The sequence below is a fragment of the Excalfactoria chinensis genome, chromosome 2 (genome assembly GCF_039878825.1).
Source record: "Excalfactoria chinensis isolate bCotChi1 chromosome 2, bCotChi1.hap2, whole genome shotgun sequence".
In the NCBI taxonomy this organism is placed as follows: Eukaryota; Metazoa; Chordata; class Aves; order Galliformes; family Phasianidae; genus Excalfactoria; species Excalfactoria chinensis.
This window is the reverse complement of record NC_092826.1, coordinates 8,841,467-8,854,941: the sequence shown is the minus strand read 5'-3', so window position 1 is coordinate 8,854,941 and position 13,475 is coordinate 8,841,467. Positions and strand designations below refer to the sequence as shown.

The 13,475-nt window shown below is 47.0% G+C and overlaps 1 protein-coding gene across 5 annotated transcripts in view; it reads right to left on the bottom strand.

The window, feature by feature from the left end:
• Positions 1-9,437: 9,437 nt before the first annotated feature.
• Positions 9,438-13,475, bottom strand: part of ASAP1 (ArfGAP with SH3 domain, ankyrin repeat and PH domain 1) — a 155,135-nt gene continuing 151,097 nt past the window's right edge. For all 5 annotated transcript variants that reach the window (XM_072330297.1, XM_072330301.1, XM_072330299.1 and 2 more), the window contains one exon: positions 9,438-12,147. In XM_072330297.1, coding sequence (XP_072186398.1) covers positions 12,073-12,147 — 75 coding nt within the window. In that variant the 3' untranslated portion in view covers positions 9,438-12,072. The remainder of the gene's footprint in view (positions 12,148-13,475) is intronic.

Sequence of the window (13,475 nt, the reverse complement as noted above, 5' to 3'; positions counted from 1 at the left end):
TCAACCCATCCCTGCTGTGCCCATTAATGCAGGCCCAGCCAGATCTCTGAGATCAGCCCATAAAAGGTGAGCAGTCAGTCCCACAAGTCACACTTCTAACCACCCACCAAGACAGCTGCCTGTGTGCCACAGCAGAGCAGAAGGAACAAACACCAGGTAAACAGCAATTATGGCACGCACACAGGATTGTCCAGCTCTGGTTGGAGCTCATTTTCTTCCTCATACCTCAAAGCAGTCGGGGTTGTTCCACAGACAGGAAGACCGACTGCACCACTTTCATTTTTAAAGAGTAACAAAAGTGAGCTGAGCATTGTCTGTCTATTAACCCTAAAATTTGGGAGTGGAGGATTTCAGACATACACGCTCGACCCGGCACTGCTGCCTCCAAGGCTGCTATGCAAAGAGCTCTTGGAAAGCAGCGTCTGCTCCGCGGGTTACAGTGATTGCTCCTGACAGGTTCTTCATGGTATCACAACAAATTAGGTCACAGATTAGATTTTCATAGTGCAGATTACATCCACTGCCTCTGATTTTTTCTTAAATAGAGCTGCAGCCGAGAGGTTTGTGCTCAGGATTGGCAACAGGGCCCCCCCGGTTCAGGCTGAGACAAAGACTGTCCTACTGACACTCATAAAACTCCTCCTTCACTGCTGCAGTTGGGAGGTTTGATAGTCTTCCTTTCTACCCAGCAGGCCTTTGAGAAAACAAGAGTTTGTTCTCTAGATACCCTGGGGTAGATCTTATAGCATTTCTGCAAAGCAGATATGAAAAGCAGCATTTTTTGTGTTTGGTTTTGTTTTTTAATGCATTTTTTTAACGATGGAAAAACATCTGTACCACATAAAAAAAAAGGCTGGGAATAGAAACCAAAGCTATATCTGCTACATTTAACCCACTTCATTCCACAAGGTCACACATACATTCCCTCTGAGCATCTCCAGAGCAGAATGAAAATTAAGGACCTATATCCACGTGTCCTCTACTGAAAATCCCAAACAAATACATGAATAAATAAATAAACTCAGGGTGAAAGTGTTTTCAGAAGCACACCCTGTGTGGACGATGAAACAGCTCAGGAACCAAAAGAAAACCCATGCTACATCCAGACCCACGCAGCACAGTGCAAAACAAATGGTTCTGAAGAACTGGGCAACTGCACAGTGTGCTCACCACCCATCACAAAGCACAGCCTGGCTGCAGGTGGGAAAGCCCTGCTCCAACAGCTGCACTGCAGAAGCCTGGGCTGCTCCAAGGCCACCTCCACACCCACGGCCACGCTCCTGCAGAATCACTGAATCATTTGAGTTGGAAGGGAACCTTAAAGGCCATCTGGTCCAACTCCCCTGCAGTGAACAGGGATACCAACAGCTACAGCAGTTGCTCAGTGTCCCATCCAGCCTGACCTTGGTCATCTCCAGGGATGGGGACCTCAGGGCATCCATCACCTCTCTGGGAAACTTGTTTCAGTGCTTCACTACCCCTATTACACAGAACTTCTTCCTTATGTTCAATCTAAATGACACACCTTTAAGCATGAAACCATTCCCCTTGTCCTGTCACAACAGACCCTACTAATGAGTCTGTGCCCTTCTTTCTTATAGCCCCCTGTAAGACACTGGAAGGAGTGAGGCTGCACAGCGGTCGGAAGCCTGGTTCAGCTCCAGGTGGAACTTCAGCTCTGCATGCCTGCAGTGATGCAGCTGATAAGCAAGTTTGCAGCCACAGTAAGCACTAAAGGAAAACCTAAACCAGATGATCAGGAAGGTAGGTCTCAGCTGGAGCTAGCCTCGGGGACAGGCACTGCAGGAATGACCTTCAGCTTACAAGAGCAAAGCCATGATGGGATTGCACTCCTGAATACCCATTGCTTGGGTGGACAGGAGACCCTCTGGAGCACACATGCAGCCTCAGCCAGTTTGTGCCTGCAGATCAGCCTGGCTGTGTGCTGACCGAGCACTGTTTGCAGCAGATGGAAAAGAGCTCTCCTCCTGCTCTGGGTGAACCAAGAGCACACGATGCTCTCCAGCACAGGTTTGGACAGGAAGCACTCGGTCCCTTTGCCAGGTGCCAGTGCTGCTGTCTGAATCCCACAGCTGCCCCTCAGAAGTCATCTTACCCCTCACTTCAGCAAAAGTTCTTCACAGGAAATAAGCTTGTGCTTTCAAAATTCTCATGTTCTTCCCCAGCGAGCACAGGAAGTGTCTCAGCTGAACAGCAGCCTTTATTCTTGTGAGCACCGCTCAGCCTCTGACACCTCTGAGTAAAAGCAACAGCAAAGAGCAGCCATGCCTTGCACACCCCAAGGGCAATGCAGAGGCCCTCGGCAGATCACCTCCTCTTGCTGCTACGACATTTAGAGCCCCAGAAGGAAGCCTAATTATTTTTTCTCCTCAATCACCACCGTGTACATTATTGAAAATCCATGGTACGTACTGCTTGCCGAACAACCCAGACTATCGATCTCAGTTAAGGAAGCAATGCCCCACACAACTCCTCTGCACCCAGCAGCACCAGGCTCTGGGCCCAGCACCCTCCCAGTTCCGCTCAATAACACGGGTTTGGGCCAAGCACTGAAACAAAGATGGTGCTGCACTGCACCTCCTATGGTACCCCGCATTTCTTCAGAGAGCTGCTCGGCTTGGGGTTCAGGTGAAAAGGCAGCGTCCTTCCCGCTGTAACCACACGCCTAATGAAGCACTTACTCAGCCGCACCCCTCGCGCGTTTCTGGGGTCGTCTACGTGAAAGAACGACTCGCTCATCAGCAATGTCTACATAACGGGCGGGTGCTGCAGCTCGGTGCCCTGCAGCCGCTCAGAGCCACGGGTTGGGGGCTGCTTTGTGCCGCTTCCTCTCGATTTCATCACGAACCCTTTTGAAACGCCACCATTTCCTACGAGCGGGGGCGGTTTTCGCGCACCGGACCGGGAAGTGCCGCATCCCCGCCGCGGAACCCCCTCAAGCTCCGCTCCGCTCCGGCCGCGCTCGCTGCGAGCTGGGCGACAGGTGCGACATTTGCATGAACGACGGCGACTGCGAAGCCCGCAGCCCGGCCCCTGCCCTGCAGAAAGGCATCACCAAACCCAACGCATCGCCAGCCAAACGAGGCCACGACCGCCGCTCTGAACCCAGCCTGCATCCATCGCAGGTGCAGGATGGGACACCGCGCCGTGGCCTCCTCCCTGGACTGCGCACCGCGGCTCAGCGCCGCTCTACCACAGCACACGCTCGGCTTCCGAGCGCCTGAGAACGGCGGGGCTGCCGGGCCGGAGTTTGTCCCTTTTGACGCGGCGGCCGCCCAGGGATCAGCCCCGCGATCTGCCCCTCACGCACACGAATCCCTCGGCACGGCCTCGCGGCCGCCCGGCACGACGGCCTCACGACGCCCGGAGAGCGGCGGACCGCGCTCACAGCCCTCTGCGGCGCTGCGCCCCCCGCCCCGCGCGGCCGCCGCCCCGTCCCTCAGCGACCCCCGGGGGCCGCTCCCTTCAGCCCCCACCCGGTGCCTACCTGGAGCGGGGCAGCCCAGCTCGCAGCCCGGCCTTCCGCCTCGGCTGCCGGCGTCACTGCCACAGGTTGGCTGCCGGCGGCGGGCTGCGAGAGCCGTGCCGCATCGCTATAAAAGGAAGCGGCGCGGGGGGGAGGAAGAGGAGGTCCCGGCACCTCGCTCCGCCGCCCGGCCCGCTCCCCGCCGCCCTCGCACCTGCTTCGGCCCAACGAGGAGAGACTGCGAAGCCCCCCGGCCCGATGGGGCAACGCGAGCGCCCGGGTGGGGCGCGGCCTCAGCGGGCGGCTCAGCCCCCGGGGCCGCTTCGCAGCCGTGGGGCAGCGTTTCGCCTCAGGAGCCGCTCTGCGCCGCAGAGGTCCTACAGCGGCCCCTCGGCCCGGAGCTGCCCTTGGGAAAGGCACTGAAATGGGGCCCGGAGGAGGCAGAGCCTGAGGGGCCTGCCGGTGCCCAAGCTGGGGCGCGGCCCCAAAGCCAAACCTCAACGGGTCGCCACAAGTCTGCTTGGCTTCCGTGCCAGGACGCCGGGCGCGCTCCCAGCCTTGTCACACTGCTCCGGAGAACACCAGGGCAACCAGCGGCTCTGGGGCAGCACGGAGCATGGAGGCAAGCAGAGCCATCCAGCACCCGCTGACTGTCCCTGAAGCACCGCAGTGATGTCTTTGAGCCAGATCCTCCCCACCTATCAAAACCTAACCAAAGCTTCCTTCAAACACAGGCAGCTCCTTTCGTTTCTGGAGCTGCTCAGGCATTTTGATGCAGATAGAATGAATCAGGATCTGGACAGGCTGGATGAGTAGGCTGAGAATGATTGTATGAGCTTTAACAAGACCAAGTGCCAGGTACTGCATTTTAGTGACAACAGTCCCATACGTAGCTACAGGCTTGGGGAACAGCAGATTGAAAGCTGCACGGAGGAAAAGAATCTGGGAACGTTAGTCTGCAGCTGGCTGGACATGAGCCAGCAGTGTGCCCAGGTAACCAATAAGGCTAATGGCATCCTGGCTTGTACCAGAAATACTGCAGCCAGCAGCAGCAGGGAGGTGATGGTTCCCCTGTACTGAACTCTGGTGTGGCCACAGCTCAAGCACTGTGTTCAGTGTGGGGTTCCTCACTATAAGAAAGACATTGAGGCCCTGGAGCGTGTTCAGAGAAGGGCAGTGAAGGTGTAAAGGAGCACAAATCTTTTGAGGATTGGCTGACAGAGCTGGGATTGTTCAGTCTGGAGAAGAGGAGGCTCAGAGAAGACTTTATTGCTCCCTACAGCTCCCTGAAAGGAGGTTGTGGTGAGGTGGGGGTCGACCTCTTCTCCCAGGTAACAACGATAGAACTAAAGGCAGTGGCCTCAAGTTGTGCCAGAGGAGATTCAAATTGGATGTTAGGAAAAATTTCTTCTCTAAAGAGTGGTGAGGTGCTGGAATGGGCTGCCTAGGGAGGTGGTGGAGTCATTGTCCCTGGAGGTGTTCAAGAATCATGTAGATGTGGTATGTAGGGATGTGAGCTGGGGGGGGGGAGGGACTAGTGGTTGGGCTAGATGATTTTAAAGGCCTTTTCCAAACTCAGTGATCCTATAACATCCCTGGGGCACCTTACACAGTTTCTCTTTGGTTTTATGCCAACAGTGGACTGCATCTTGCTCGCAGCAGGGAGGACTTGCCCAGGAGCCAGCCACCTCTATCCCCACTGACCAGGGGAAGAGCTGTTCAGGGTGCACATGAGCTCTTCCCTCCAGCAACAGATGCTGTTGTTCTGGGCCACCAATCCATTTCAGAAAGGGGTAGGGATTAGAGAGGTTAACACCTCTTAAGGTAATTTCTTTAAATGGCAGTTTTCTGCCTGGCTTTACTGGCAGCAGTTTGCCAGGGATTCTCTTTCCTGGCAGCTTTAGCAAGGCTTTGTGCTGTGGCACATGACTCTCTGCAGCATCCACAATGGTTATGAATCCTGTCTATTGTCCACCCTGTGCTCCATGTGCAGTGGTTTTCAAGGCTGTGAAGTCGTGTAGAAGGACAGAGATGCCACTCCTGTGGCTAAGCCCCAAGGTAGGCTCTGTGCAGCAGCAGCACCTCCTCCCTTACAGCCACAAGCTCATGCTCACACCATCTCAGATGCCTTCTGCTCCCTCACGGTGCTCAGCTGCAGCAGCTGCTCTGATGGTCTGACTGGTGTTAGTGCTAGTGGAAGGTCTTGTTGCTTCTCTCACACAAGGGACCTGCACTTCTCATCACTTACAGAGTACTTGAGCTGTAGATGAGTGTGTGACCCATCTAAAACTAGTGCTCAGAAGAAAGCTGCTCACCCCTTTCACTGATCTTCATGTCTGTGGCGTAGTCCTGGTCTTTCAAAAGGGTCCACGATCGTGCTCATGCTCCTTCCCTCCAGCCCTTCTACTCTTGTAAGCTACCCTACACACAAGGCAATTAGATTTGTTCTAGTCAACTGCAGAAGTCTTAGAAGTCCCCAACTTCGGTTCATGCAGAGCTCAACACTGGCAGCTCCTTGCTCCCCAGCCATCCTAGCCACTAAGATTCCCTCATAAGCTCAGCATTCCATAGAGGCAGTTTAAGCATTTCCTCTCCAGTGGCTTTCTACAGAGAAAATCAGATATCTGAGTTTTTGGTGGTAACTGAAGCATCTTCAGGCCTCAGAGAAAAAATGCAAGAAGAAAAGGATCTACACACAAGTAATGAGCAACGGATCTTCAGCATCAAGTAACAAGCGTTAAGGGGAGAGGAGTCACACAATGCCTGAACCGAGACCAGACAGGCAGGGACTGCACAGCTGCGTTAGCTGGATTTCAAGTCCCAGGTAAGTCTGCAGCTTGTTCCAAATGCTCAGCTGTCAGGCAGTACAGCACACCATTGAGTAGCTGTTCCTCTGCCCTAGTGAGACTGGCAGATGTGATGGCCATCACTAATTGTTTGTCCCTCAACCCCACCATTACAAAAGATGGGAGCAGATGCCTGCCTCACTGCTTACACTGGGGTCTGTTCTGTGATCCACAGAGGAACAAGGCAAAGCCTGTGCGCTGACACACTATCAATTTTAGTGCTGCTTGAATGCCAGCTGATGAGAACCAGCCCAAACTCACAGGTCCCACGCATGCTGCAGCACAGGGGGCTGTGAGCTGAAGTGCAAGTTGACAAACAGCAGCCAGCTTCTCTAAGAAGAAACTTGAGCACTCTCAGCAGATGGCTGAGCTCTAAATCACTTCCAATCATTTTTTCTATAGCTTTGGAAGTATCATTAACACGACTTGAAATAGTTTGTATTAGATAAAATTTTGGGCCTGCAGCTATATAGGTGAGAATATCTTATAGTCCTGTGTGCATTCTGTAGAGATCTGAAAAGCTTCTGGCTGTGTTTTAGTAGAGCTAAAATAAGAATCTCCTAAGAGCATCCCCAACAGCCTTAAAGTCAGGAGTCAGCTGTCTGTAAGAAACTGAGGTGTGAAGCTGACCTTCGTACATTAAGAGGACATTTGCACCTGACATGTCCTGGTTTCCCAGTGCCAGAGTTACCCACCTATAGAATGATGAGAATCATTTCCATTGCAAAAGACCCTTAAGATCATCAAGTCCTCCCATTAGCCTAACACTACCAAGTCCACCACTAAACCATGCCCCCTAACATCACGTACACAGATCTCTTGACCACCTCTGGGGATGGTCACTCTATTTTCTGCAGTTTCCTTTAGAAGGAACACCAAGCACGCAGACAGGCTCAGAGTCTACTCAGTGCTTCCTTAGGTCTGGGGATCCAGGAATACAGAACACAAGTCAGTTCCCCACCTTCCTGCAGCACGCCTCCGCTTTGTTTCTTGGGGTTAGGATTGGGATGCATTTAATCCACTGCATAAATACAGCCACAGGAACAGCTTTCCACTGGAGGTTAACCTGCTTTATTAAAGCTGTGCTGAACAAAAGGAGAAATCGCAACAGATCTTTCAAATGTAACTTGGGAGAGATGCACAAAAAGTGTTGCACCCCAAAACTTTGGTGGTTTTTCAAAACAATGCTGTAAACACATACAGCTATAAAGAGAACTCAGTTATTATATGTCCTGGCGAGTCTCCCTATCTAAAACTGATTTATTATCTGGGTAATATTATTGCTTTAATTACACATGTGAGAGGATATCCAAAGTAGCAGTAAATACATCAACATTTACAACATGTTAGTGCTTTAATACCTCTGGTTTGGGAGATTGGTAGAAGCAACGTCCTGTGAGGAGTCAGTCTTCCAATGTCCAGAATTAAGTGGAAAGCCAACTAAATAAATATTTCTTAATGAGAAAGAATGATAGAACAAATTTGTTTGTTTAGGAATCAGGAACGCTGAGCCAGTTTGCTTACACACCGCCTCGAAGATGACTCAATTGAGACGAGTGACACAAAGGTAATTAGTGGCTGTATTCAACCATACACGTTCAGCTTCTATTACAAATAAAACAAATTAATTATTTGAAAAACTTTAAAATCCACAGGTGAGCGGGAGAAGCAGAGGTCATGAGATACCTTCCTTTAGGCAGTGCGTAGCTTAGAGTTGTAGGCGCTGCTGTAGTAGACTGTTATACCTACCAGCAACACAACTGCTACACTGGAGAGGATCACAACATTTTGCAGGGTTACCTGTCAGGGTGTACGGCCTAGAGCTCCCAGCTTGGACCAGGGTGGTGCGTTGGGAAGGCTGGGAAAGTTATTTGTTGTTGACACCCAAGTCAGCCATCACCCAGAACTACAGAGACCGGGATAAGGGGAAGCATGTGAAAACTATGAAATCATATTTATCACATTGGAGCATTTGGTGTTTGGAGGGAAGAGTATTCCAGAGTTTTGGTATATTTAAGATTTGTGCCTATTTCACTGCTGTTGACTACCAGTCTCTGTTCAACTATGAGCCAAGTGTGCCTTAAAAAGAGTGAACATCCAGGGTATTTTCCAAGCACAGGCTTGTCTTGGCCTCTCCAGCTCTCCAACAGTATATGGAACATCTACCTCAATTTTGGCTTGCAAAAGGAAATTATATGTCACTGAATAACAAGTAATAGAAGTAGGATAAAGAATGAGGTTGTTTAAATCAGCAGATCTCTGAATGCTAACATCTGAAATACTGCAGCAGGGTAAAAAATGAACATAAGCAGACCATTTAACTAGGTTGCTCCTTGTTCTCTCTCCTCTGTATTGCACTACCCCTTTTACAAAATGTGTAACCCTTATAAATCAACAAGCCCAAACCCAAGCAGAATATTCTATGGAGAACAGAGGCTATGAACAGTGCTCAGGAATCTATATTAACACTGCAGACTCCTGAGCCCTGTGCTATTGCAGTTGCTACTTCTGATACAAACCAGATCTGATAACTCTCCACACACAACTTTTCCTCTGGCTAAAAGATGAGAAAAGTAATTTCAAGTGACATGTTGGAGCATCTGGGTGTTAAGTGAGAAACCTTCAAGAACCGAGTCAGAAACTCCACATGTTGGATCAGAACTAAAACACAAGGTAATAAGGTCACCACACAGGAGAGGTTAGTAGTGCTCGAGTCCATTTGAGGTCTGCTGTTGGGTTTGGGAATCCTGCTCACAGAGTTGGAAGGCAGTGCAGCCAAGGGCCATGCTGGGCAGCTCTTTCCAAGCTGAAGGGCCAACTGCAGCACAGTGGGCTTCACACAGCGCCTACCAAAGCCACAGAGAAAGCACATGGAAACTCACGGACAAAGTAAGTGTTTTTGATGCTCACTTCAGTGAGTGAAGTTTTCCAGATAAAGGCAACTGCATCCATATTTAACAACTGTTAAACACATTTAATTGCATTATGTGAGGGGTGTTTTATACTCGAGAGAAAACATTTCAAGTGTTGAAGTTCTACCTGCGTAGAATCCATACTTTCTCCCTGGACAATGTTCCAGTTGACAAAAGGGCCTTGTTCAGATATCTGGGATCAACTGAATACATTTATTTAAAAGCAATTTTAAATATTAAAAAAGTAGAAATTAACACGTACAGTACTCGAAAAACTGTCACATTAAATACATGTGAATAGACACGTGTACTGATGTTTTACCTTAACATTCAATGAGAAGTCACGATTTTAACTAGTGGCACAACCAGATCTGATCTCTGTACATGTTGATGTACTATGCAATAAAAAAATAAATAGCAACTGTTGTTCAACAGTAAATAAGACATCATCTGCAGAGCATACTTCCCCCTCGGGGGGCACCTTCCCCTGCCCACCCCCAGCCCCTTATCAGCTAGTTTTCCATAAAGATTTAGACTTTCCAAATACTATGTCATGTACAAAATTGCAGACAGTGGCTCATTGGGCTCAAATATAACACTGTACTTAAACTCAGTCAATATCATACATTTTCAGATCTCTTATGACCCACAATAAGCCAGAATAAACAGAACTATTGTTCCCGATGGAACGCATTTAATTTTATAAAATGCATATGTATACTATTTTAAAGAGCGTAGAAAAGAATAGACATTTGACTCTACATAATTTTACATGCCTAGATTTTCTTTATACGGTTCGCTTTTATCAGTTTATTTCAAGATCATTTAAAAATACAATTGAGCACAAAAAGTGAATAGGTTTTGTTCTTTAATGCAACTTAAAACATGGTATTAATGGATAGAATGGAACGCTAAATAAATGCGAATCCTGACTTCCTTTCCATAGAAAACAGAGTCAAGTCTGAAATACTGGAACTGGTAATACTGAAGGTCGGTTGCCAGCAGGCTTGCTCACTCCTGGTGCAATTTTCATTATTTCTGTTGTTTAATAAGCTTTTGCCACGGATGATAAAACCATTAACAGTTGATATCTTTGTTTCCGTTTTCTCCATTTGGGGTTTGGACCATTTTGGATCATGGACGTTATTTGTTCCCGTGTTAACCACTAACAGAATTAAATATTCACTGACTACAGTCTAGTAAAACTGAATTAAAAATGAAAGCTCTCAGAAAGCCTGAAATGTGCTTGTAGGAAATGAAAACCCTTTCCATGCAGCCAAGGCAACCTGCTTTGAAATAACAGGGCCAGGTGCTGAAGCCAACGTAACATTTAACTTGCGTGCAAAGCTACACATGAACGTTATGGAACCGGCTACAGACAAACCATGGAAAAACACACAACTGCATTATGGGTCAAAGCTAAAGAGAATAATGTTGGAAGTAGCACAGGAAATGAAAAGTTGTGGCAGTACATTTAAGTGTTTTCTGGCAATGCAGCTTTTATACCAACTTTCAAGAAACCTCAGGTCAAATGCAGTCTTTAATGATTCTTCTACAAATCAGCTTTCTAATAGTAATAATAATAAGGTTTGCTAGCTGGTGCTTTGAATTGAGAGGTTACTACAGCTACTGCTTGGAGAACTCTCCTACAGACAACTCGATAGTTGCAATCTGAGTCACAGCGCTAACAGCCTGACCAAATGCATCAAAGGTCAGACATGAACTTCCACTTTTGAAAGTAATTAAAAATATTTTAAATTTATCCTTATTTTACCACGTAAGAAATTTTATTCAGATAACTAACTTTTAGCGAGGTTGGAGACAGAGGAAAAAGAACCCACAAATCATTTTCAAAGAGCCAATTCAGCTATGAACAGATACGGTTGCAAGCTCACATTAATCTGAATAACAATTAAAATGTTTTTTTCTTTTCTTCAAATGTAGCTATATGACTACAGTACTACTTTTGTACAAAGGCAGGTTTCAAGTAAGCATCTAAATGCATGCATAATGTCAACAGTCAACGTTTTATATAAGTCCTTGGTTACTAAGGATCCCGTGAAAGAAACCAGCAAATTTCACATATACCTACTAAAGTACAATATGACTAATTCTCATTAAAATAAGTTTTTGAATGAAATAATTTTGTAACTTTTTATAGTGAGGTAATATCACAGGGGAACTGCAATCACAGTTTGGCATAGGTCCACGTCATATAAACATGAAATGCTGTATGCACACCATAAAACATTACTGTTATCTGTAAAGTCAGTGAATATTTGTCTTCATAATTACACTTAACTGAGCACTATATTAAATAAATAACAAAGTGGGTTTCGTAGCTGTAAACTGCATACACTTATAAACTGCAGACTGATTTATAAATCGTCCAAAACCATTCACTCATTCTAACTTTCTGCTAATTGTATATTGAGAATACCAAGTTATTAGGAACAGTCATTTCTGTACAGGTACATGGCTGATGGAGATCACCTATGTTTGGAAAGCTGGCAGTTCATACGTATTTTTAACAGCATAGACAGAGATGTAAGTGCTAGATGCCAAGGATGGCTTCAACAAACCCAATAAGGCGTGCCAGGTTCCAAGGCTACCATAATACTGGCAAAGGCAGAATAACACAGTATATTTACAATACATATAACTCAACCTCATGAGGTGAAACTTAAATGATTTCTTAATTTGTAACAGCAGCTATATATACAATTGTGCACAGGATTACAGGGAGGCAGCAGCGTTCGCTTTTGCTAAAAAGCCCGTCTTGCATGAAGAATGTGCAATGCTCAAGTTTGGGGATTTTTTGTTTTTACTAGTCTGACAGAATGTGCACAAAGGACACTGGAAAGACCCCTTTCCTCTCTGGCTGTCCTTCAATGTGTCCGATCTGTAACACAGGAGAAATAAACAAATAAGTGTCAGTACATGCAAACAACATTCACAGACAGCATTAACTCTAATCAAAACCTTCAGAATTACACAGATGCTGTGGGAACTCTGCAAGTTTTTTGACAGTTTAAGGTATCCTGGGTTAACATCTGAGTTTGTGTAAGGGAACAAAATACAAACTTATTTATGAGACAAAGGAACTGTGTCTAAAGAGAACAAAGCAGCTGCAGTTGAATTTAGAGACCTACAGAGGCAATGCACACCACTGCATTACAAGAATCTTCCCACAACAGAAGCCTGATTTTCTTTCATCCATGGACTGTCTTGAAGTAACAGGTCACACCTCTCTCAAAACCATTCATCTTAGTTAACTGTGTAAATCCTAAACATCTTACGTGTCCGCTTACAGTTGTGAAGTTGCTTTTGGTAAACTGCATGGCTGGATAGGAGGAATCCTAGAGAGATTTCACTTGAAGCGATGCAGGCCCAGCTGTCCTCCTCAATCAGTTCCTATGACTTCTAATGATTTATGTGCGTACCAGTGCTTGTAGCAAATAACAGCACTGTTTGATTAAGCATCCTCCACATACAATTTCCTAAGCGTTTCACATAATAATCATTTATAAGGAAATATGCAAGCGATCTCTAACAAAAATGGCACTTTCTATATGAACTTCTCATGTTTAAAAAGCTTTATCATTGACAACTGTCCAAGAGACAGCACTGGACTATTTGTGTTGATTGTCCACTCGTCCTGCCACAGTGCTGCTCACCACTTTCAGAACAACGTACCTCCTTCCTCTGCCATGAGCTAACAAAACGGGAAGGGGAAGCGTGCAGGGCTGGCCATTTCCTCTTGCAGAGCCAAATTTTTGAAGCAAATGAGTCAATGGCCCTCGTTTCCCTTCACAGAAATGCTCAAACTGGAGCACTTCATGGAATCTGTCAGGCACGTGGCTTTCTAAAATCCCTGGGTACTTCACAAACAGATTCAGCAACTAATGAAAGTATAATCAAGGATTGGATGATGTTGCTAATACAGCAGCTTTTCGCTGCACACTGCTCTTCTGATACCATCTTTTCAGCCAACGCTTTTCCGCACTTAAATGTCCTGCTGATGAATGGAAGGAAACCGTGTAGCTGGGACCACAGCAGCAAGGGCTACATTGCACTTAGGTTAGGAAATGGTAGGCAGCAGTGGATTAAAACAAATTCTTACTTCAATCTGAATTCAATCTGTCTATTTTTTCCTCAGTAATAGCTCTTAGGTAGGAAGAACGAGGTAGGAGGCAGCAGGCAGACTGTCAAGAGAGAGCTGGAGCCTCC